The sequence below is a fragment of the Cherax quadricarinatus genome, chromosome 32, assembly GCF_038502225.1.
Source record: "Cherax quadricarinatus isolate ZL_2023a chromosome 32, ASM3850222v1, whole genome shotgun sequence".
Taxonomy (NCBI): domain Eukaryota; kingdom Metazoa; phylum Arthropoda; class Malacostraca; order Decapoda; family Parastacidae; genus Cherax; species Cherax quadricarinatus.
In genome coordinates, this window is record NC_091323.1 from 31,279,884 (window position 1) to 31,306,901 (window position 27,018).

A 27,018-nucleotide genomic window follows, 5' to 3' on the forward strand; every position below is an offset into this window, starting at 1 on the left:
ATGGTACTTATGTTTGCAGTGAAAGTTCTCTGCATATTCTCCAGGTCTGGAAGTTCTCCTGCCTTAAAAGAGGCCGTTAGTGTACAGCAATATTCCAGTCTAGAGAGAACAAGAGATTTGAAGAGAAGCATCATGGGCTTGGCATCCCTAATTTTGAAGGTTCTCATCCTATCATTTTTCTAGCAGATGTGGTAGAGACATTGTTGTAGTCTTTGAAAGTGAGATTCTCTGACATTGTCACTCCCAGGTCTATCACATTAGTTTTCCGCTCTATTGTGTGGTTAGAATTTGTTTTATACTCCAATCCAGTTTCTGTTTCCTCGAGTTTTCCACATATTGCTTTCTGACGCCCATTTAAAGACTTGGTTAAAGTCCGCTTGAAGATTTGCAATGTCCTTAATGGATGACACTGTCAGGCAAATTCTGGTATCATCAGCAAAGGAGGACACGGTGCTGTCTATCTCATATATATATATACATATACATATATATATATGTATATATATATATGTATATATATATATATATACATATATATATATATACATATATATAGGGAGGTACCACCTCTAGAACTGTTATGGGGACCCTCATCCTCAGAGAAAAGAAATATATATATATATATATATATATATATATATATATATATATATATATATAGGGCCCGGTGGCCTATATATATATTATCATTATTATTAATATTATTATTATTATTATTATTATTATTATTATTATTATTATTATTATTATTATTATTATTATTATTATTATTATTATTATTATTTCCGAACAGCGGGAAGCTGAGCTTAATACGGCGTCAGGTTACAGCGGCCCTATAAACCATCAACATGAAGGTCACGACTCACTCACTGGTGGCCCTTAACAACCCCAACAACAACAACAACAAGGAAGAAGTTTTGCTCTTCAAGAATGAAGATGTTTACTAACACATTTCTTAGGCATGGTTGTAGGTAGAATATATTTAATTTGTTCATAATGTAGGTAATTGTAGAGAGCCTCGATGAGCCTGACGTTACTCTGTAAAAGAGCTTAAATAAGACATATGTTGGAATCCTCTAGGAAACCGAAGTTTTCCTTGAAGTTTAAGTCCAACTTATTTGCCACATAAACGTTATAAGTCATTAATTTTACATAATTCATTATAATACATATACATTAAATATACATATATATATATATATATATATATATATATATATATATATATATATATATATATATATATATATATATATATATATATATATATATATATATATATATATATATATATATATATATATATATATATACTTATTTATTTATTTATTAGTGTTTGTGTGTATGTATGTACGAAAGAAATCACAATAAATGCATAATTGTAAATATATAAAAATGCCCCAGTGAAAATAGGTAAAAACACCTGAGTTATTACATGTGCTGACACACACATCTTCAGCACATGTTTTAAGATGACAAAGAGTGAAAGTTACATGAACAGTTATGTATTATCAGAAAGAAAATACAGTAATTATATAAGATATTTACATGAGAATTCCTGGAAACTGTGCTTAAGACAGGTCATTAAGGATACAAATCTCATAATAGTAAAGTAATGCCATTTAGAAATATTAATTAACTATGTAGGTTTAAGGTAGACATAAGTACAACGATGGACTGCGTTGTGCAAGGCGGTATTGTAAATAGATACACAGACCTGAGTTAATGAGATACGGCCTCGTTTTACATTGTGGGTCAGTTCCAAAAAGTTAGCTTAACATCTTTATTATGTACCCAGTACCCATCCTGATTACAGAGGTACATAATGGGTCCAGGAACTATTCCATAACATTTTGATAACCGAACAAGTTACAGTGGTAATGAACTATTGACTTGATTATAACTGGTTACAGTTGTGATGAATTATTTATGTAGACATGAATTATGTCACTTTTAAATCGACATTGGCCTTATTAAAAGAGGTTTTTGTATATGAGGTATATGGAGATGTAAATAATATTGCAATGTCATTTTTTTTTTACTTATGTGCTGTACATTTTCTTTTCCAGGTGGCATATTGCAATCAAGTTTATGTCGACCATCCAGTGTCTCTAATTACCTGGACATAGGGGCTTCACGGGTTTTCATGAATTTCAGCACAAGAAATTCACCCAAAACTGGCATACTTATGCTCAACATGGGCGGTCCAAAGACTCGAGATGAAGTTCATGATTTTCTATTACGGCTTTTTAAAGATCGTGATATAATACAACTTCCATTCCAAGAGTAAGGGGGAAAATCTTGCTTGTCTTTCATTGCATATTTTGATCTATATAGAATAAATATCTGTATTATAGACTTTTTTATTTTTTTTATTTATTATCACACTGGCCGATTCCCACCAAGGCAGGGTGGCCCGAAAAAGAAAAACTTTCACCATCATTCACTCCATCACTGTCTTGCCAGAAGGGTGCTTTACACTACAGTTTTTAAACTCCAACATTAACACCCCTCCTTCAGAGTGCAGGCACTGTACTTCCCATCTCCAGGACTCAAGTCCGGCCTGCCGGTTTCCCTGAACCCCTTCATAAATGTTACTTTGCTCACACTCCAACAGCACGTCAAATATTAAAAACCATTTGTCTCCATTCACTCCTATCAAGCATGCTCACGCATGCCTGCTGGAAGTCCAAGCCCCTCACACACAAAACCTCCTTTACCCCCTCCCTCCAACCTTTCCTAGGCCGACCCCTACCCCGCCTTCCTTCCACTACAGACTGATACACTCTTGAAGTCATTCTGTTTCGCTCCATTCTCTCTACATGTCCGAACCACCTCAACAACCCTTCCTCAGCCCTCTGGACAACAGTTTTGGTAATTCCGCACCTCCTCCTAACTTCCAAACTATGAATTCTCTGCATTATATTCACACCACACATTGCCCTCAGACATGACATCTCCACTGCCTCCAGCCTTCTCCTCACTGCAACATTCATCACCCATGCTTCACACCCATATAAGAGCATTGGTAAAACTATACTCTCATACATTCCCCTCTTTGCCTCCAAGGACAAAGTTCTTTGTCTCCACAGACTCCTAAGTGCACCACTCACCCTTTTCCCCTCATCAATTCTATGATTCACCTCATCTTTCATAGACCCATTCGCTGACACGTCCACTCCCAAATATCTGAATACATTCACCTCCTCCATACTCTCTCCCTCCAATCTGATACCCAATCTTTCATCACCTAATCTTTTTGTTATCCTCATAACCTTACTCTTTCCTGTATTCACTTTTAATTTTCTTCTTCTGCATACCCTACCAAATTCATCCACCAATCTCTGCAACTTCTCTTCAGAATCTCCCAAGAGCACAGTGTCATCAGCAAAGAGCAACTGTGACAACTCCCGCTTTGTGTGTGATTCTTTATCTTTTAACTCCACTCCTCTTGCCAAGACCCTCGCATTTACTTCTCTTACAACCTCATCTATAAATATATTAAACAACCACGGTGACATCACACATCCTTGTCTAAGGCCTACTTTTACTGGGAAATAATTTCCCTCTTTCCTACATACTCTAACTTGAGCCTCACTATCCTCGTAAAAACTCTTCACTGCTTTCAGTAACCTACCTCCTACACCATACACCTGCAACATCTGCCACATTGCCCCCCTATCCACCCTGTCATACGCCTTTTCCAAATCCATAAATGCCACAAAAACCTCTTTAGCCTTATCTAAATACTGTTCACTTATATGTTTCACTGTAAACACCTGGTCTACACACCCTCTACCTTTCCTAAAGCCTCCTTGTTCATCTGCAATCCTCTCTCCGTCTTACTTTTAATTCTTTCAATAATAACTCTACCATACACTTTACCAGGTATACTCAACAGATAATTTTTGCACTCTCTTTTGTCCCCTTTGCCTTTATACAAGGCAAAGGGGTCTGTAAATCACTCTAGATCATTGAATCCCACATACTCAAGAAATCTTCTTACAGTTTTTTTTTTATTTTGTAGCTATAGAATGCCATCTTCTCATGTTCTAACTGATACAATTATAGATTGTCATTAGAAAATAAGTTTGAGATATTTTGTAATTTTATTGTACATTTTGTCATTTGTAAGGACATTTTTAGGCTTTTATTAAGTACTATCTAAAGATTTTAGTAAGAATACTACTTTGTTGTGCTTACAGTAAGTAATGTCAAGCCAGTTAAATTTATAATGATATGCTGAACATGAGATTTTACATCATACAGCTATATGGGACCATGGATTGCCAAGCGAAGAACGCCAAGCATCCAACAAAAATATGATGAAATTGGTGGGGGATCTCCAATTTTTCGATGGACTGATATACAAGTAAGCAGAGGGAGGGACAATATATGCTTGGTTATTTAATATATTGTATTAAATATATTGTATTTAGTATATTGTATTAAAGGCAAAATATAGTTGACCCACCTTGTGGGTCGACTATGCTACATGAAGTACAGCTTGTCCTAGATGTAGATGTCTGCTGTCTATCAGCTGCATGTGCCCTGGGTATAGATATCTGTTATCTGTCAGCTGCATGTCTTGAATCTAGATGGCTGTTCTCTATCAGCTACGTGTGTCTGGGGTATAGATATCTGCTGTCTGTCAACTTCATGTATACTGGATGTATATGGCTACTGTCTATCAACTGCATGTGTCCTGGATGTCTATGGGTGTTGTTTATCAATTGGATGTGAACTTTTGACATGAGACTACTATTCTACAAACACTGTCCTGTAACACTCAGAGATTGGTGGCTCTAACATCCAAGACCACACTGCACTCTTGCACTCTTTCCTTGGGCCAATGCACTTTCTGTTGTTTCTTTAACATGTTGTATCCCTTCAGAAATATTTGTCATATTACACTAAGTGATTTCCTGAGTGTCTTCCTCTTATTTCTTTTTTAAATTTGCAAGTTTATGAAGCTGCATCTCCTCTCCCATTAATGAAGGGATTAAGATCCTCTGTACAGCCTCTCCTCACTTAACGACAGGGTTGTCTGCCCAAAATGCCCCGGCATGATAGTGGCTATCTTTGTACTTAGCAGATCAAAATTGTAATTACACATTGTAACCTTTACAAAGAAAAACTTGATCTTATCTTATCTAAGAGTAGGTCAGTAAGCAAATTGGTCATTAGGTGAAGAACATACTATAGTGGTAGTGGGTTTATGTCAACCATCTTTAGATATTTTTTTTAATGTCACCCTTGCACCATTTATAACATTTCTGGTATATTTTTAAATCTTTATACAGTAGTGTACTGTATACTGTAATAAACAGAATAGAGAAAATCAGCTCTTATATACATTATTTATGTTTCCATACTGGTTGGAGAGCTGGTCGTGAGTCCGAGTGGAGAGAGACTGTACTCACTTTTATAAACTGAGACATGGAATATTTCTTTCTTATAGGGGTTATTTGGCCACTTATAACACTAACAACAGCAATAATAATAATAATAATAATAATAATAATAATAGTAATAATAATAGTAATTAAATAATAATAATAAAATAATAATAATATGTTCAAAGGAGGTGCCTTGATTCTGGTGAAGGGCTCTTGATCCAAAAAATTATATCTACTCTCTTCTTCCTCGGATCAAACCTGATTACATCCAGTCCCCAGGCACTATATGGCCTCTACATTTTTAATGCTCACTATGCCATCAAGATGAGTGCCTTGATGATGGTCAAGGGTTTTTGATTCAGTGAATTGGAGCTGTTCTACCCTTCCTTGAATCAGATCTGACTAACCCCTTATTACCCCAGTGTTGTTTGACCCATTCAGGTTTAGCACTTCCCCACAAATGTAAAGTGATAATAATTAACTCTGCTACATCAGATTTTACATCAAGAATAGTGTTCTAATATTTCTTTTTCAAGTTCTAAATTACATTTTTCAAGAATGGGCACAAGAAAAACTTAAAGAATTTTGTACTGGTGCATATCATGGGTGGGCAACCCATTTTTAAATACAGTGGACCCCCGCATAACGATTACCTCCGAATGCGACCAATTATGTAAGTGTATTTATGTAAGTGCGTTTGTACGTGTATGTTTGGGGGTCTGAAATGGACTAATCTACTTCACAATATTTCTTATGGGAACAAATTCGGTCAGTACTGGCACCTGAACATACTTCTGGAGTGAAAAAAATATCGTTAACCGGGGGTCCACTGTATAGCCACAGATGTGGCAAGTAAGAAGTGACATTCACCTCACTGTGGAGAAATTGAGAAATTGGGTTGCTCAGTTGAATGTTAAAAAGCAGAATAAACTCAGATTCACCACACTTTAGTTGCCAGTTTGCCACTTGTGGCAATTGGTCGCAGGGTTGCTCTGGGTGTATATAATGTCTTCAGTGTAATAATTTTATTCTAGATATCTTGTAATGGCTTCACTCTTGACCAAAAAAAAAATTGTCAGATGTTTATAACTCATTTTTTTTATTTCAGGGTGAGCAGCTGTGTAGTCGTCTAGACACTGTCTGCCCTCACTCGGCACCACATAAGCACTACATTGGTTTTCGTTATGCTAATCCTCTTACCGAAGATACATTAGAACAGATGGAAAAGTATGTACCTGATGAAATATATTGTGTATAGCAGTAGGTGAACAGGGGAGTTATAAAGAAAGAAATCGCTTTTTTAACACACCGGCCGTCTCCCACCGAGGCAAGGTGACCCAAACAAGAAGAAACACTTTCGTCATCACTCAGTTCAACACTGTCTTGCCAGAGGCATTCTGATACTACAGTTCAGATGCTCCTTCAAACTGCAACATTTCCAACCCTCCTTCAGAGTACAGGCACTTCACTTCCCACCCCTCCTTCAGAGTACAGGCACTGCACTTCCCACCCCTCCTTCAGAGTACAGGCACTTTTCACTTCCCACCCCTCCTTCAGAGTACAGGCACTTCACTTCCCACCCCTCCTTCAGAGTACAGGCACTTCACTTCTCACCCCTCCTTCAGAGTACAGGCACTTCACTTCCCACCCCTCCTTCAGAGTACAGGCACTGCACTTCCCACCCCTCCTTCAGAGTACAGGCACTTCACTTCCCACCCCTCCTTCAGAGTACAGGCACTTCACTTCCCACCCCTCCTTCAGAGTACAGGCACTTCACTTCTCACCCCTCCTTCAGAGTACAGGCACTTCACTTCCCACCCCTCCTTCAGAGTACAGGCACTTCACTTCCCACCCCTCCTTCAGAGTACAGGCACTTCACTTCCCACCCCTCCTTCAGAGTACAGGCACTTCACTTCCCACCCCTCCTTCAGAGTACAGGCACTTCACTTCCCACCCCTCCTTCAGAGTACAGGCACTTCACTTCCCACCCCTCCTTCAGAGTACAGGCACTTCACTTCCCCCCCCCCCTTCAGAGGACAGGCACTTCACTTCCCACCCCTCTTTCAGAGTACAGGCACTTCACTTCCCACCCCTCTTTCAGAGTACAGGCACTTCACTTCCCACCCCTCTTTCAGAGTACAGGCACTTCACTTCCCACCTCCAGAACTCAAGTCCAAGAAACTGACTTCCCAGAATTACTTCATAAACATTATCTTCCTTACTCTCCAAATAAGTAAATAAACAAATAAAATAATTTAAAAAATTATTTCTTATAAGCCATACCAGTAGTTATACATTTCTAATCATTGTGTATAAGATTTGATCTTAATATAATATGATTTTATACAGTTGTAGGCTCAGAAAAAAGCCACTAATTATGCAGTGTATTTCAGAGAAACTAATCAAAAGGCTTAAATACTACATAAATCTAGACCTCTATATAATTAGTGTCATTAAATATTGGTCAATATAGCTAGCTAAATAAGAGTTATACTGGTATAGTATAGTTATACAAGTATAGTATATCAATTTAGGAATTGGAAGAGTTGTAAAAGTTTATCAATATATGAGCAGGAAGAGGGTTATATCTTCTTTTAAAAGTATGTTTATACATAGGTAGAAGTGTTAGAGTTATAATGTATGCTAATACTGAAGCTAGAGAAGTTATGCACTTGGAAGAATGTTTTGTGTTAGAATGTAGGAACTTTGTGTGTGGATGTTGTACAATGTATCCAAGACAAGTTCCATGAAGTGTCAGAATGTACAGCTGAGTGTATATTCAATTTAAATATTTTTTAACATGTAATTTTGTAATTAAAGTGTTTACACTCCACAGGGATGGTGTAGAGAACTGTATTGCATTCTCACAGTATCCACAGTACAGTTGTAGCACCACCGGCTCCAGCATGAATGCCATCCAACAATTTTATGCTAACAGGTGAGAAATTTCCACTTGCTACTCATCTGCTAGTTTTTCAGCATCTAGGCTCATTCTCTTTCAAATTTGACTAATGAGTGAGGCAAGCACATCTTCTATTTAGGTGGAGTAAAGGTATATACAGAGATGAAACGAAATTTTGTTTATGACTATTAATTGTCAGTCACAATATCTGTTTCATTTTTCTTCTATGCTATTTTAGATTTATGTGGCAAAGGCAGAATCCTTTTTCAGCATTTAATCTATAAATCTTGTATGCACCTTTAAATGTCAGAAGCTCAGCTACTGTGAGTGAATTTTTTTTTTTAATCTTATTTATTTGATTTAATAAATAATATATTTTCGATTTTTTTTTTTCAACAAACCAGCCATATCCCACCAAGGCAGGGTGACCTAAACAGAAAGAAAGAGTCTCTTTTTTAAAATTAGTAATGTGTACGGGAGAAAGGGTTACTAGCCGCTTCCTCTTGGCATTTTAGTCACCTCTTACAACACACATGGATTTTCCAAATGTACTAAAATATTTAATATAAAGTACTTGAAATGTACTCTCTGGCACATGCTGGCTGTCTCCCACTGAGGCAAGGTGACCTAAAAAAAGAAACACTTTCACCATCATTCACACTATCACTGTCTTGCCAGAGGCACAGATACAGTACAGGAAGCCCTCCACATTCACGAGGGTTAGGGGATCAAGAGCCTCGCGAATCTTGAAAATTCATGAATGTTTGTTGCTCAAATATGATGTAGGGAAATATAATAACTGTACTGTAGTGTTAGTGAATGTTTTGATGCACAAATATATTGTAGGGAAATATAATAATTGCATTTACTTAGTCTAACAGTACCACTTCCTAAACCTATTGAACCACGAACAATCATAAAACACATGAAAACATCGTAAAATATTGTATATACATGTTATGCTGGACATTCGCGAATGTTCGAAGCTCACAAAAGTGGAACTTGCAAAAGTGCAGGGCTAGCTGTATATGATTATTTTTACACTACTATAACAAGACTGAAGTGAGAGATATTGAAGTGCAAACTAAAACTAATAAAAAGGAGAGGCAGTGTAGGCAGTACAATAAAAGAGCATCATGTCAATACCTGTGGCCCAAGATTCCTCAACTTGCTACTAACAGATTCTCATATGCAAAATCAGGGGTAAAAACCACATCCAGTATTGGTTCCTTGCTTAAGAAAATAGAACTTACACTGATGACCATGAAGAATTTAGCAAAATACTTAAAAGATAAGATTTTATCTGGATTTTTAGCCCCAGAGGGTTAGCCACCCAGGATAACCCAAGAAAAGCAGTCCATCATTGAGGGACTGTCTGTCTGATTTTCATTGGTGTCCTCAATCTTGTCCCCCAGGATGTGACCCACACCAGTCAACTGATACCCAGGTACCTACTTACTTGCTAAGTGAATGGGGACAGTAGGTGTAAGGAAACACACCCAGTGTTTCCACCCTTGCCAGGGATCAAATCACGAACACACTGTGTGTGAGGTGAGAGCGTTGCCTACCAGGCCACAGGACACCTTAGTCACAATATGACCTAGTGTTCGGTGAGGCACTAATCGGACTTAAGATTGACAATCAAAATAAATTTTTGATGAATGAGACCCAAAACACTGCCAACATCTCCAGAATTTCTGACATAACTCAACTTTGAAGAAGCACTGATAGAAGCCATTGACAGTGTGCCCGTATACTCTCTCACGACTCTTGGAACTCCACATTCATCCAAAACTGTAACAAAAAAAATCACATGCCTTAAATATCCTCAGAAAACTGAATTTAAACATTTAAGTCTTCTCACAGTCATTAAAACCACAGATATAGCCCCACTTCACAAAGGTGTAAGTGTACATCTTATGTAATAAGAACCATTAAGTTATACTTAAGCAAGCTACAAGAAAACATAAAAATAATTTTACAATAGCACTGTACCAGAAGAAAAGATAAGCAAATAGAAAAAATGCTGATTCTTACAACAGTCATTAACATCAGTCAGTCTTTCTTACAGCATCGTTGATTTCGGGAACATTAATTATCCCTCTAAAGTTGATGAAGTCTCAAAGGTTTGAGATTCCAGGAGTCTTCAGTCCAAGGATAAAAAGTAAGCAGCTATATATACGTATGCTACATACAACAAACAGAGCAAACTTCAACTCATCTGTCACCATTGCAAGTTCAAACTACCAACCCTCATTTCTTAGACTGGTAGAGGCAAGATTCTGACTGACAAGCACCATGTCCAAAGTACATACAAGCAACATGACCCCATGCCCTCTGATATTAAAAGTTGTTGACAGAAGATAATTTCACCCCAGGAATACAGTGTGCATGTAGAGAAGCCAACACACAAAGTATAGAACCATATAGCCATACATAATATGGTTACTAATTATTGTTGGTGGCAGTGCTAGTCTTGCACATGCAATTATCATCATCATAGATATGGTTAGGAGAGCAGGTGTTGAGGAAATGAGATGTGAACCTGATTGTCAGGTCAGGAGGGTTGTGTGTCCTCAGGACCATGTGAACCAAGGATCATGCCAACTAGTCTGAATGAGTGCCAATTCAAGATATTTGTTTTTTTTCTGTTTTTTAAGGATAACAATACTCACTCCAGGCCAGTTTGTGTAGTGTGAAGCTATATTATAATATAAAACATAGGGTTTATTGCTGTTATTGGTGCTGCAAACGTGTTCGTTGTTACCACTTCATTGTGGGGGGTTTTCTTAGAGGTAGCAGTCTTGTAGACTAAACTGAGATATATTTGACACAGTTCACTCAGGTAGATCAACAGTATAGATGCACTAAGGACCAGGGTCCAGAAGGACGGGGGTCTTGCCGTCAGGTCAACTAACTAGTCTCTCTTTGCCCTACATTATCACTCAAGGCTTTGGCTGACACCTTGTGCAGGCCCTCAAGTGAGGATAATGTGAGACAGGCCCAAGCTGGCATTATGAAATTACGGGACAAGAATAACATTATAGTGTTCATATACGTGTATGGAAAAATCCCAAGCTGTCTTGGCCCACTTGCACCAGGGATGGTATAGATGCCTGCATATGATTAACATTAGCTCTACAGAGAATGCAAGCATCAACACTATCCTTGCAAAAAAAAAAATTAATGAGTGAGATGGATAGGGATTTGTCCACACGTGTATACAAACTCAGATGTGGTTGCTGCACCAATAACACAATAACCTGTGTTTTTTTTTTTTGTGTTAGGTCTGCCTCTTGATTCTTCTTCCTTTCTGAACTGGTAGTTGTATTGGTTTCAGCTGTTACAGTAATGTTGGTTTCCTTTTCCTTCTCACATCACTTTGCACCTTCCAAGATTGGTCTCGACCATTTTTATTGTGACAAAAAGAATTCACCTCATCAAACTGGCATTTACTGGACCAGTTGTGCAGTCTGTAATCTCATTTTGCTACTTTCCTTTGTCTCTATTCTTTTCATGAAGCTTAACTTATCATCCCAAAATATACTGACATGTAAGAATTTATCTCCTTTTATATACACACACACACACACACACACGTACAGTAAGATCACAGTAAACAGGTTATATCACAATATGTAAAACAACCACTGTGAAAAAATATTGAAATTCCAAGCACTTTTATGATAATTTGGGAAATCACGAAAGTGCTTGGAATTTTACTATTTTTTCGGTGGTTGTTTTGCAAGCACACACATGTATACATACATATACATACACAGAATGTAATTTTCACTTTCTCTGATATTTTACTTTCATTTTGACAGATTTCTTTTCTTTGATAAATTGGATTAAATATAACATGAAACTTGATATATTGTTAAGCCAACTAATAGAATAGACAGTGTTTTCAGTATTTTAATGGTAGATGCTTATGATACATTTGCACAATTGATTTACAGATCTGTAGAGACAAACATGCGCTGGAGTGTAATTGACAGATGGTGTACAAACTCTTTCCTGGTAAAATGCTTTGCTGACAACATCAGGAATGAGCTAAACCAGTTTCCCAAGGAGAAACAAAAGGATGTTTTTATTCTCTTTTCTGCTCATTCTTTGCCTTTAAGGGTAGGTAATTTATTTTTCTTTATATTTGTTTTTTAATTGAAGATGCTCTACTTTCATTTGTGTCAGACATGGTGGATTTGATGAAACATGTCAAACACTTTTTTGCAGCCTCTCCTCACTTAGCAACGTACTTATTTACCAACTGGCTCTCTGATCAGTATGCATGCCTAAATAATGTATATTAGAACTGATTTCCTCTATTCTGTTTAATAAAATATACAGTACACTACTGTATAAACATTTAAAAATATACTAGAAATGTTATAAATGGTGTGAAGGTGACAGTAAAACAATATCAAAGATGGTTGACACAAACCCACTACCATTATAGTATGCTCCTCACTTAACAACGAATTCTTTTACCGACGAGGTCTTAGGAACAGAACTCCATCATTAAGTGAGGAGAGACTGTATTTCCTTTTGATTAACCCTTTCAGGGTTTCCGACGTACTAGTACGGCTTATGCGCCAGAGTTTTTGACGTACTAGTACGCCTAAATTCTAGCGCCCTCAAATCTAGCAAGAGAAAGCTTGTAGGCCTACATATGAAAGAATGGGACAATGTGGTCGATGTGCGCAGTATAAAAAAAATCGTGCAGCACACAGTGCGTAATGAGAAAAAAAAAACTTTGACCGTGTTTTTGGTTTAAAACAGCAACTTTGCACTGTATTTTCGTATGGTATTTATGGTTGTATTCTAGTTTTCTTGGTCTCATTTTATAGAATGGAAGACATATTACAGAAATTGAGATGATTTTGACTGGTTTTACAATGAAAAGTACCTTGAAATTGAGCTCAAAGTAGCAGAAATGTTAAATTTTTTGCCAAAGTTCAAAAGTAAACAAATCATGCCACGCGTCCAATACACGTCAACTGGTGAGTCTGATGTTCTTTCACAAGTGCACTGATATTATTTATACCATTTCTACACTAATACAGTAGTCTTCATAACAGTAAATCTTCTATTTTTTATGAGAATAAAAATTCAGAGTGGAAAGCAAAAGAAATATAACAGAGGCCTGAGGACGCGACTAATGAACAGAGGAAATGTTATTTTAGTGCCAGGAATGTCTTTCTTGTTTATTCTGGACCCTATTTGGAAATTGGCATCTTTTGAAATTTGTGTGAAATTGGCAAAATTGCTTATTTCTGACCACTTTATAGGATAGTTGAAATCGATAAATGGGTAGTTTCTTGTACTCATTCGATAGAAAAAATGGAGTTCTAGTGAAATAGTTATGATTTTTGTCGACTAGTAAACTGGAATTGGCCAAAAATAGGGCTCAAAGTGGACAAAATTGCCAGTGCGTAAACATCGTCGAGACCGCTAACGTCACGAGAGCATAATTCCGTAAGTTTTCCATCAAATTTCATAATTTTGGTGTCATTATGATCAGGAAAAGATTCTCTATCTTTTCATAAGAAAAAAAAATTAACCCTAAAAGGGTTAATGCATAAGATCAGCATAAGGTGGAATGCTCAGTGTTGCCAGTAGTAAATGTCATCAGACATGTATTGTTTCATTGTCATCTTTAAAACCTAGCCAAGAAAATTTACTACAATTTAGTGTGATTATTATTAGAGATGCTATCCAGGTCTTGTTAGCAAATCTATCTTGGTACTATTTTGTAATTTTTATAAATAAATTTTTCAGGTTGATATAAATTGACATGTGTATTTATTTTGCACATGTTGATTTCTTGACTAAGTCATGTTCAGATGTCATATCAGATTTTGTGTGGTATGAATATTATGCACAGAATCCATAGCTTGAAGATTAGAAAGAGGTGCGGGGTTTCTAAAAGTATCATCCAAAGGGCTAAGGAAAGGTTATTGAGGTGGTTTGGATATTTAGAGAGGATGGAACCAAATAGAATGACTTAGAGAATGTATAAACTTGTAGTGGAAGGAAGGTGGAGTAGGGATCATCCTATGAAAGGTTGGAGAGAGGGAGTAAAGCAGGTTTTGTGTGCGAGGGGCTTAGACTTCCAGCAATGCATGCGTGAGTGTTAGATAAGAGCGAGTGAAGGGAAATGGTTTTTTATGACTTGATGTGCTTTTGGGGTGTGAGCAAAGTAACATTTAATAAAGAAGGGATTCAGGGAAACCGGCAGGCCGGACTTGAGGTGGGAAGGACAGTGCCTGCACTCTGAAGGAGGGGTAGAGATATGCTGCAGTTTTTGAACTGTAGTGTAAACATGCGTTTGGCAAGATGTTGATAGAGTGAATGATGATAAAAGTTTTTCTTCTTTTTCTGGTCCCCCTGCCTTGGTGGGAAACTACCCGTACATTATACATGAATGGCATCTCATTTTGTATTATAACCAAAATGTAGCACCCTATTTTTGACATCCTCCAACTTACTGGTCTTATTAAATTTGGACAATGTATGTACATAGAAGGGAGGTTGTTTGAACAACATATAGCTTAGACAGAAGGTTTAATAATGATTGTTTTTTTTCTTTTTTTATTCGCCGGTATTCTCCCGGCCCGGGTCTTTTCCAAGTAGTGGTGACCCGGCCTTGGCTCCCTATCTGGGGAGTGTCTCGAGACTTAAGTCTCCCATGGGAGGAGGTACAAGTACCTCCTCATCTTTGGGACCAAGTGTCCCCAGGCCTAGCCACATTCCCTGCCCTCACGGGGCTCGTAGGGAGAAGCTAGGCCTCTGGTCTACCATCTGCCCCTCCCCAAAGGGGCTCGTGGGGATGGGAGTCTTATGAGCTGCAGATGGTAGCAAGCTCAGGCCGTCACTAATAATAATGATTGCTAATTACCTTGACAGAGCAGCTGTTAGTATAGAAATGATATCCAAAGCAACCCAGGATCAAATTTAGTTTAAAAAATATGTCTTACCAAGCCCCTAAATGGGAATTGACTCTATATAAAACATCTGTACTTATGCCAGATTTATTCAAACCTGCAGAATAGATACCAGCAAATGCTTGAGACACATGAACAAACACTAGAACATATTTAGAAAAAGTTTGGGTCTTGGGACGTCGATCACTTCTAACGTACACAGTTTTGCAATTTTTTTTTTTTTTTTTTTTTAACAAGTTGGCCGTCTCCCACCGAGGCAGGGTGACTCAAAAAGAAAGAAAATCCCCAAAAAGAAAATACTTTCATCATCATTCAACACTTTCACCTCACTCGCACATAATCACTGGTTTTGCAGAGGTGCTCAGAATACAACAGCTTAGAAGTATATACATATAAAAATACACAATATATCCCTCCAAACTGCCAGTATTTCAAACCCCTCCTTTAGAGTGCAGGTATTGTACTTCCCATTTCCAGGACTCAAGTCTGGCGCTATAAAATAACCAGTTTCCCTGAATCCCTTCACCAAACATTGCCCTGTTCACACTCCAACAGCTTATCAGGTCCCAAATACCATTCGTCTCCATTCACTCCTATCTAACACGCTCATGCACGCTTGCTGGAAATCCAAGTCCCTCGCCCACAAAACCTCCTTTACCCCTTCCCTCCAACCTTATCGAGGACGACCCCTACCCCGCCTTCCTTTCCCTACAGATTTATACGCTCTCCATGTCATTCTACTTTGATCCATTCTCTCTAAATGACTAAACCACCTCAACAACCCCTCTTCAGCCCTCTGACTAATACTTTTATTAACTCCACACCTCCTAATTTCCACACTCCGAATTTTCTGCATGATATTTACACCACACAATGCCCTTAGACAGGATATCTCCACTGCCTCTAACTGCCTCCTCACTGCAGCATTTACAACCCAAGCTTCACACCCATATAAGAGTGTTGGTACTACTATACTTTCATACATTCCCTTCTTTGCCTCCATAGATAACATTTTTTGTCTTCACATATACCTCAATGCACCACTCACCATTTTTCCTTCATCAATTCTATGATTAACCTCATCCTTTACAAATCCATCCGCTGACACATCAACTCCCAAATATCTGAAAACATTCACTTCTTCCATACTCCTCTTCCCAAATTTGATATCCAATTTTTCCTTATCTAAATCATTTGATACCCTCATCACCTTTCTCTTTTCTATGTTCACTTTCAACTTTCTGCCTTTACACACATTCCCAAATTCGTCCACTAACCTTTGCAATTTTTCTTTAGAATCTCCCATAAGCACAGTATCATCAGCAAAAAGTAACTGTGTCTGAATTTGATTCATAATTTAATCCCACCCCTAACACCCTAGCATTTACTTCTTTTACAACCCCATCTATAAATATATTAAACAACCATGGTGACATTACACATACCTGTCTAAGACCTACTTTTACTGGGAAGTAGTCTCCCTCTCTTCTACACACCCTAACCTGAGCCTCACTATCCTCATAAAAACTCTTTACAGCATTTAGTAACTTACCACCTATTCCATATACTTGCAACATCTGCCACATTGCTCCTCTATCCACTCTATCATAAGCCTTTTCTAAATCCATTAATGCAATAAAAACTTCCCTACCTTTATCTAAATACTGTTCACATATACTTCAATGTAAACACTTGATCTACACATCCCCTACCCACTCTAAAACCTCCTTGCTCATCCACAATTCTACATTCTGTCTTACCTCTAATTCTTTCAATAATAACTCTACTGTACACTTTTCCTGGTATACTCAGTAAACTTATTCCTGTATAATTTTTACAATCTCTTTTGTCCCCCTTCCCTTTATATAAAGGGACTATACACTCTCTCTGCCAATCCCTAGGTACCTTCCCCTCTTTCATACATTTATTAACCCTTTGACTGTCGTGGCTGTATATATACGTCTTACAAGGTACCGTGTTTGACGTATATATACTCATAAATTCTAGCGGCTTCAAATCAAGCAGGAGAAAGCTGGTAGGCCCACATGTGAGAGAATGGGTCTGTGTGGTCAGTGTGCACCATATAAAAAAAAATCCTGGAACACGCAGTGCATAATGAGAAAAAAAAACTCCGACCGTTTTTTTAATTAAAATGCCGACTTTGTGGTCTATTTTTGTATAGTATTTATGGTTGTATTCTCGTTTTCTTGGTCTCATTTGATAGAATGGAAAACATATTATAGAAATAGAGGTGAATTTGATTGATTTTCCTATAAAAAGAACCTAGAAATGGAGCTCAAAGTAGGGGAAATGTTTGATTTTTGCCAATGTTCAAAAGTAAACAAATGATGCCATTGTCCAATAAATGTCCAACTAGCCATTCTAATATGCAGTCATGAATGGGTTGATGTTATTTATACAATTATTACAGTATTGCAGTAGTCTGCATAATAGTAAGTCTTCTGTTTTTTTGTTTGAATAAAAATTCAAAATAGAAAGCAAGAGTAATATCAGAGGGGACTGGAGACATGACTGATGAACAAAGAAAATGTTATTTTAGAGTCAGGAATGTCTGCATTGTTCATTCTGGACCTTATTTTGAAATTGTCATATTTTTTAGTTTTCGTGAAATTGGCCAAATTGGTAAATGGGCAGTTTCTTGTACTCAATCGATAGAAAAAATGGAGTTCTAAAGAAATAGCTATGAGTTTGGGCGACTGGAACAATGGAATTAGCCGAAAATAGGGCTCAAAGTGGGCGAAATCGCCGATTTGTAAAGAGCGCCGAGGTCGCTAACTTCGCGAGAGCATAATTCCGTCAGTTTTCCATCAAATTTCGTTTTTTTGGTGTCATTACAATCGGGAAAAGATTCTCTATCATTTCATAAAAAAATACTTCTTTTTTTTTTTTTTTAATTTTGCGACACCAGGAGACACCTCAGGATTGGGGGTTGCGACAGTCAAAGGGTTAAACAAAAATACCAACCACCCCAACACTATCCACCCCTGCTTTTAACATTTCTGTCAGGATCCCGTCAGTTCCAGCTGCTTTACCCCCTTTCATTCTACGTAATGCCTCACGCACCTCCCCCACACTCGCATCCCGCTCTTCTTCACTCCTAAAAGATGGTATACCTCCCTGGCCAGTGCATGAAATTACCGCCTCCCTTTTTTCGTCGACATTTAAAATTATTATTATTATTATAATCAAAAAGAAGCGCTAAGCCACAAGGACTATACAGATTCGACATTTAAAAGTTCCTCAAAATATTCTCGCCATCTCCCCATCTACTAACTCCCCTACACTGTTTTTAACTGACAAATCCATTTGTTCCCTAGGCTTTCTTAACTTGTTTAACTCCAAATTTTTTTTCTTATTTTCATTAAAATTTCTTGACAGTGCCTCTCCCACTCTATCATCTGTTCTTCTTTTGCACTCTCTTCACCTTTCTTTTATTCTCCATATATTCTACTCTTCTTATAACACTTCTGCTTTGTAAAAACCTCTCATAAGTTAACTTTTTCTCTTTTATCACACCCTTTACTTCATCATTCCACCAATCACTCCTCTTTCCTCCTACACCCACCCTCCTATAACCACAAACTTCTGCCCCACATTCTAATACTGCATTTTTAAAACTATTCCAACCCTCTTCAACCCCCTCACTACTCATACTTGCACCAACCCACCTTTCTGCAAATAGTTGCATGTAAAAAAAAATTTCTATGAAATAATTCAAGAATGTTTTTTTCTGATCAGCTTCAAACCTTAAACACAAGTGTCATTTTTAATTGGAGAATTTTTTGCTTTGCTTTAGTTACTTGTTTAAGTTTACAGGAAGGAGGGTTGAGCTATAGCTCTTGGTTCTGCTTCTTTTAAGCAACTTACATGACTGAGCCTTGTCATATCTTATTTTTAAACCCCTGTATGGAGTCACATTCCACTGTTATTATTCTGCTCATTACACTTCTGTACAACTTATAAATTGAAGAAATGTTTCCTGATATTCCTGTGGGTAGGCACTTAACAGTTATTTCACTTATTATGGTTGCATCCTTTGTAAATGGTATGTTTCCCCAACTGATTTCAGGTGAAGATGATTATGACTGGGTGAAAAACTGTGCATTTGATCCTCCCTATTAAATTGAGTATAGCCATGATTTTTTAAAAAACAAACTAATCTCAACAGCAAGTTAACCGTGGAGATCCCTACCCAGCTGAAGTGGGGGCCACAGTACAGTTGGTGATGAATGAATTGAGCTTCTCTAATCCCTATCGTTTGGTTTGGCAAAGTAAAGTGGGTCCACAGCCGTGGCTGGCACCTGCGACTAATGATTCAATTAAAGGTAAGTGAGCTTCCACTCTGTGTGAAAATAAAGACACAATTTTGCAACAGACTAATTGAGCTGCATTTGAATATCCCATTAATGTTTTGTTTATTTGTATTTTAAGAATTATAAGTAAATGAAGTCATGAATAAACATTGTTGCTGCTGCTGCTTCTGTACTGTGTGCTTTTCCATGCTTTTTTGGTTCTGGTTCTAGCTTTTATATGTTGCTAATGGACCTGGCCTTTCTTATCTATCCCCTTGTTGGAAGGTAAATATCTTGTGTTGCTTATTTACACTTCTGATAATATCTTGGGTGAACTGTCACTTGCACACTGCCACTGCTGATGAAGCTACTACTGTACTATTTCTGCTGGCTTTTATATATTTCTGTATAGAGTAAAGTAGAGGTTTTAATTATAATTAGACCCATCTAGGGAGGTGCCTTGATACTGGTGAAAGGCTCTTCATCCAAGGAAATGAGCTTATCCTCCCCTCCTTCGAAAAAAGTTTAAATGTTAATTGGGTTTAAAGCCTATTGACTATACAAGGGTCGTTAATGTTGCATGTTACCTGTTCGCCACCAGTCAAGAATACTTTAGTACCTAAAATGATAAACTCTTTCACTGTTTCTCACGTACATCTATGTCATTGATGCCAGGGTCACATAGATCTACGTTTTAAGCACAGCACCCTTAAATATACTGAGCAGTAAATTTTGGCCTAAGCGTGAGAGAATGGGTCTCGGCAGTGAGTATGCACAGTATCAAAAAACTCCTGTCCAGGCGGTGCATGATGGGAAAAGCAAACCGCCGACTGTGTTTGGTTTAAAAGAGCGACTCTGATGTCTTTTCTAGATGGTTTTTATGGTTTTATTGGCTGTTTCTTGGTATCATTTAATAGTATGAAAGACAAGTGAAATAGATAATTTTGGTTGACTTAGAACAGGAACTAATTAGTAGTAAGATGACTAATGCTTCATATTTGATACTTTTACCATGGAGTCCAGTTTACTGAATTACATGTTGTTAATTTCTGAGAGACAGATTTAGAAAAAGTTATTTTATTTCCCCTGATTATTATTATAATCAAAACTAAACACTAAACCCACCAGTCATACAGCACTGCTGTTTCCCTTTGAGAGCATCGTATGTCATCATTACATTCTTGGTAGGGAGGAGGGAGTGCTAAACCCATAAGCATCATAAGCACCTGGGGAAATGGTAGGCAATCAAGTTTGATCCAGGGAAAGAAAGAACCTGTCTAATTCCTTGAATCAAGAGACTCTCTGGCCTCAAGGTATCTCACTGAATACAGTGTAACTGTTACTGGTTTAACTCCTTCAAGAGGTATGGGGTGGTGGGGGTGCCTTGATGCTGGTGCAGGGCTCTTGATACAAGGTGTTGTAGCTAGTCTCTCCTCACTTGAACCAAGTTTGATTACTCTCCCTCCTTCTCAATGTATTTTCTTAATCAGCATAAAACATTCCCTCCCTCTCTACCCCCAGAGGGATTCTGAGTAGGTACAGAAGTCTGCTCACTCTTTGTTAAAATAACTTTTTCTCTAAAAATGAAAAACTGGTGTGATGGAACTATTTTTTTGTTCAGTTACCTCCTACAAACCTGAGGAAAAAAACTAACGTGCTCTCACACATGGGTTTAGTTCTTTCCAGGAATTAAGATAATTATCAGTTTAATGCTTGTTCAACTGCAGGTTTGGTGCAGCGAGGAAGAAAAAACATCATCTTGGTTCCCATAGCCTTTACCAGTGACCACATTGAGACACTTCACGAGCTTGATATCGAGTATGCGAAGGATATCGGGAAAGAGGTATGTTTTGCTCTTTGGTAATATTTGAACTTTGTATTGAATTGTAATAATTATTGAATGAACTATTATATTAAAATAACATGTACTAAACCCAAATGGGTCATATAGTACTGCATGGGGGATGTGCAAGTGTAAGGTTTAGTACAGGTTGGAGTTGGGTTTAAATTCAAGTAAAAGTTGGTGCAATAGGTTAGCATCTTTCAAAAATCTGAGTTATCTGCATTGAAGGTGGAAGCCCTGGCTCAGAGTGAATAAGGGAACTGTATTATTATTATTATTATAATCAAGGGGGAAGCGCTAAACCCGGAGGGTTATACAGCGCCTGGGGGGGGGGGATGTGGAAGGCATTCAGGCTTAATTCGGGGAACTGGAGCACAGATCCAATTCCCTAAATCAAGAGCCCCTCACCAACATCAAGGAACCTTCCTTGAGGGGAAGGGAACTGTAGATGTCAGAAATAAATCTTTCATGCTCAAAGGTGCATACGACATTTTATTATTACATGTATATGATAAACTTTTTAAGCTATACTGCAGTCCACACAGAGGTGCACCAGGCATCTTTCCATGTGGTATGTGTGCGAGTCATGTGTGGCCAGTTCATCAACATATGAGAGCAGTTTATCACTGATAGGAAGATGCCATAAGCTTAATTGCAGTTTGGTGGACCACATTTGTTGTCCTCTAACTCAGATTAATACTATTACCATTAGTTTCAGTCTCTGTAACAGTACTGTAAAATAGTTGGGAAAAGGGAGATTAGCAACAAATGTTGGATAACAATGAATATAGCATATAACTGAAAAAGTGCTAGCAGAGTATTAGCCCTTTCCCTGTCTCTTACAGAGATGATCTATTGATGCCAACATCTCTTGTAGATCTATTGTTTAAGCACAGCTCCTTCAAATATGGTGTGACTGGTAAATTTTGGCCTAGACGTGAGAGAATAGGTCTGTCCTGAGTGTGTGCACATTATAAAAAGAAAATCCTGCCCCATGCCATGCATGATAGAAAAAGCAAACCTCTGACCTTGTGATTGGTTTAACATAGTGACTTTGAGGTCCTTTCTAGAATGGTTTTATTGGCTTTCTTCATATCAATTGATAATATGGAAGACCTACAACTGAAATATACATGATTTTTGGTCAGTTTCAGGACTGCAAGTAGATTGAAATAGAGCTCAAAGTAGGAGTAATATTCAATTTTTATGATTTTCCTGAAAAAGGATAAGGACCCCCTACCTCTCCCTGGTCTACTTATGGGTTTTTATTAGGTCTGTTTTAATTTTGTGGATGTCCTAAAATCATGGCCAACCATTTCTGGCTATATTTTACCATCTGAGAAATAGAGTAAAACTTAGATTTTTTGTGATGATGGATTCAAAATGGAGGACAAGTGTAATAAAGAAGAGGCCTGGGAATATGATTAATGAACAGAGGACAAGCTGCTTTAGTGGCTGGAATGCATACAGTGTTTATTTTGGACTATTTTTAAATTGGAATTTATTGAATTTTGAGTAAAATTGGCCATATTACTGACTTCTCTGCACTTTATAGGGTAGTTCTGATAGTTGAATAGGTGGTTTCCTGTGCTCCATCAGTAGAACAGAAGGCATACTAGTGAAACAGCTAAGAATTTAATTTGGTTGAATCGAGCAGAGGAATCGAGTTAAAATAGGACTCAAATTGGGTGAAATCACTGATGTGTAAATTGTGCACAGTGACTCAAGAAATCGTAATGACACGATTGCAAACAAACCATAACCCCCGGCCGGGGGTATGGTTTGTTTGCAATCGTGTCATTACGATTTCTTGAGTCATGTTGACGGCAGTGAAGGGACTTGAGCTAGAGTTCGTCACGGCCACGCTAGCTGGAGATTCGTCTGTAAAAACTTGCATTTGTGGTCACAGTGGTGCCTGTGCTAACCTTCCTATGGTGTAGAAATATACCTAGTTGGATGAATCTTATTGTGGCTAGCTGGTCTAGTGGCTAACGCGACGGGCTGGAGTTTTGAGACTATGACCGCGGGTTCAATCCCGGCCGGGGGTATGGTTTGTGCACAGTCCACTAACTTTGTGCCTACATAATTCCACAAGTTTTCATTCAAATTTCATATTTTTTGGTATCATTACCTTCAGAAAGATTCTCTACCCTTTCAGAAAAAAAAAAATACATCCCAAAACTGTCAGCACTTAATTTCAGAGATCCCAACAGTGAAGAAGTTAAATATCCACATTGTACTATATTCTGAAAGACAGCTGCCTTCCCTACTTCTTATGAGGATTTGGAACCATTATTGTATGCCACCATAGCATGAGTACACAGCATGTTGGCCTTTGGTCATGGAAAGGAGGGAGAGCCAATCTGAATTGCTGGAACCTCCCAAAGACAGAGGGAAGAGTAAGAGATGAACATAAAAGAGGGCAAATTCAGGTATTGCCAGAGATTGGACTCAGTTGTAACATTGGGGTCAACGATTAAATGAATTTAACTTGCAGTTAAAGACAAGGGTTATGAAGGGAGATACAAAGAGCATACTGTGTACTATTCGCCCAATAGGGAAGTGGAGTAGGAACATATTTGGCAATGCAGTACATCGCCACACACATGAAGTGGAATTTCATTGTAAGATTTGCCAGGAAGAGGATCTGGTGAATGTAAAAGAACAGAACCAGTTGTATCACAGAGTCTAGGTTCTTAAAAGACAAATACATGCAGCAAGAAATTGAGTCACCAACATTTGGAGCTCAGTTTGTTTTTCCCTCTATCTTCAGTTGGTGTGGAGATGAATTAGGCTATTGGCTTACTCTGCAGTGTCGACTCTGACAATGTGCAGTCAATTTTGTAAAGGATGGAAGCAGATGACCTAGTCAACATGGTTCACTAGTTCTTGTGCAGTATGTGGTCATTCAGATATGCATTGGTATTTGCTGGTTTCGTTGAAAAAATTGTGTCAATTGGAATGTTTGGAATAGTTCAGTTAATGCGTTAGGTTTCCAGGTTGTTTTTATGAGATAAGGGTTTGTATGCTACATCAGATTTGTCACTTATCTGTCATGATTGTTTGTCAGATGGATTTCAGCTACTCTACTCATTGGTATGTGGATGATTCATGAATTGTTGTGGGTGAGGCTGGTTTCATTGTCAAGGTCATGTGGAGGGTCAGAGGAAACCAGAGGGGGCATGTAGTATACCAGTACCAGGTTTGGATAACAGCTAATTCCTGGTTCTAAGAAGGGTCCATAAGGTTAGACACTTGGGATCCAGGAGTGAGGCTATTTCATTTATAAGATGGAAAACATTGTCGGTTACAAAAACAAAAGAAACCAAGTACCCACCCCATTACCATGACAGGTAATGCTGTTGTTCCTTGGACAGCACCTCCAGAGTTGACTGAGCTTGATTTTGAAAAACAGCCTTATTAAACCACTGCACTAACTGTGCAATTGTCTTTCAGCCAATAATAGCAATGGACAAACTGGACCAAAAGCCAGGAGTGATGCACCATCAAATGCATCTTCTACAGTTGTATGCAATGTCTGACAATGCTTCAATCATAAGAAGCCCTGGCAAATGTCCTTTCCTCCCTCTCACCAGAAGGTCCAATTTCCACCAGGTGGAGGGACATGACCACCACAGCACTACCTCTACGAGCTATGATGGAACATGGATGATAGTGGTCCTGTTTACCCTGTCTAGGAGTTGGATTTCATAAGAGATTATTATTATTATTAATATGGGGAGTGTTAAACCCATAGGATTATACAGTGCATATGGGGGGGAATAGAAGGTATTCATGCTCAATTCAGGGAAACTGAGCACAGATCCAATTCCCTAGATCAAGAGCCCCTCACCAGCCTGTGTTCTGAGGTAAAATTCCTCAGAACACAGGCTTCCTTGAAGGAGATATTAATGGGGAAAGCACTAAACATATAAGGTCATAGTGCCTGGGAAAAGGGGAAGTAATTATATTACATTAAATAAATTTTTGTGTATTGACATTGTAATTTTTCTGACATCATTAGCACTCACACACTTTGTAAGAATGTAATCTTTGTGTCACTGCTTTGGTAGAAAATAGCTAGCTTGTAATTTTATATTTTCAACAGGTTGGAGCAGAGTGTATTCGTCGCTGCGCATCTCCTAATGATCATCCACTGTTTATCGATGCTTTGGTAGATGTTGTCAGCAATCACTTGAAAATGGGGCATCGTTGCTCAGAACAGTTTCTCACTAATTGTCCCATGTGTGTTAATAAATCATGTTTTGCCTCAAAGAAATGGTTCAGATATGCTACTAAGAAGTTTTAGATGCAATATTTTGGGAAGGTTCAGCTATTATATATTTTCTTTGTTTTTATTATTTTTTTTATTACAGGTAGAGACCTAAATGCAAGTAGGTATTTGGTTAATCGTTTTCTTAAATACTGTATAGTTCAGACATAAGTGGTTTCTCTTCACTCATTTTTCAGCTTTATTGGTGCATTATAGGAAGTGTTCAACCTGTAAGGGTTATAATCATGCCTGGGGAACAGGTGATATTGTTAGATCAAACCACGCTAACTAGTTCCTTTAATCAAAAAATTTTTGTGAGCACCTGGGTACCTTCCCCAGAAGCAAATAAATGGAACCGACTTTGCTTAGAATCTGTTCTATCATATCTAACACCATCACTCAGAAAGTAGGGTCATTCCTAATTTCTGACATACTACCCAAACTTATTCTCACCATAAACAACACTTCTATGCACAAACTACATGGAAAAGTAATCAAGCCTAGCTACTGACTCGCCAGATTTTCAACTTGGCTGAACACATTATTGCAGGTACTGTCACTTGCCCAACTACACTACACAAATGCCTCTTCAGTTCTCACAGATGGGTAAAATCTCTTACTGTGTCTTATTAATGTAATGTCATTGATATACATTGTATCTGGTATGTTATAGATGCAATCTACTAATTTTGCTACACAGCACAATTCAGTGATAGCATCATCAATACAATGGACTTAGTCCACATTGCATTGCCATGGATTTTTGTTTAAGCAGACACCCCCTTCCTTCCCTATAAGTTAGTTACACCAAGGTTTCACTAATTATTTTTATCATCTCATATTTGTATCTTATGAGGGGGGAGCAGTAAACCTGTAGGGATTATACAGTGCCTGTGGAGGGATGGAAGGTATTCAGGCTTAATTCAGGGAAGTGAAGAACAGATCCAATTCCCTACATCAAGAGCCCATCACCAGCATCAAGGAACCTCCCTGGAAGGGCTATATTTGCACAAATAATAAATTCAATCATTTGAATAATTAAACCTGAAACTAAGGCATCTAAAGCTATGAAAAAATCATAGTATATGTAAAAATTTATTTCCTTATATATAAATCATACAACTTGACAAGTAACATTATTCAACAAAATAAATCTGACTACACAGTATTTTGTTTCATTAATTGAAACATAGCTCTGTTCATATACAAAATTTCAATTTCATTACCAGCTAATAATAATAATAATAAAGCCAGCAAGATATTTTAACACAAGGAACAAGTATACATGGTTCCCTTTCATTGAGAAATATTTGGCCTATAATATTTTGACCTTGAAAATAT

General features: G+C 37.8%; 1 protein-coding gene across 2 annotated transcripts; it reads left to right on the top strand.

Moving 5' to 3' along the window:
- The first annotated feature begins 834 nt into the window (after positions 1 to 834).
- On the top strand, positions 835 to 26,843 carry FeCH (ferrochelatase, mitochondrial). 2 transcript variants are annotated; one of them, XM_053778837.2, is made up of 9 exons: positions 835 to 971; positions 2,070 to 2,286; positions 4,270 to 4,372; positions 6,508 to 6,626; positions 8,236 to 8,337; positions 12,264 to 12,429; positions 19,438 to 19,594; positions 21,289 to 21,404; positions 25,513 to 26,843. In XM_053778837.2, exons 1-9 carry the CDS (start codon positions 962 to 964, stop codon positions 25,711 to 25,713), a joined length of 1,191 nt encoding a protein of 396 aa, XP_053634812.1. In that variant the 5' UTR covers positions 835 to 961; the 3' UTR covers positions 25,714 to 26,843. The 2 variants fall into 2 exon arrangements, with proteins under 2 accessions (XP_053634812.1, XP_053634811.1); XM_053778836.2 differs by having other exon boundaries at positions 842 to 967.
- Positions 26,844 to 27,018: the final 175 nt, after the last annotated feature.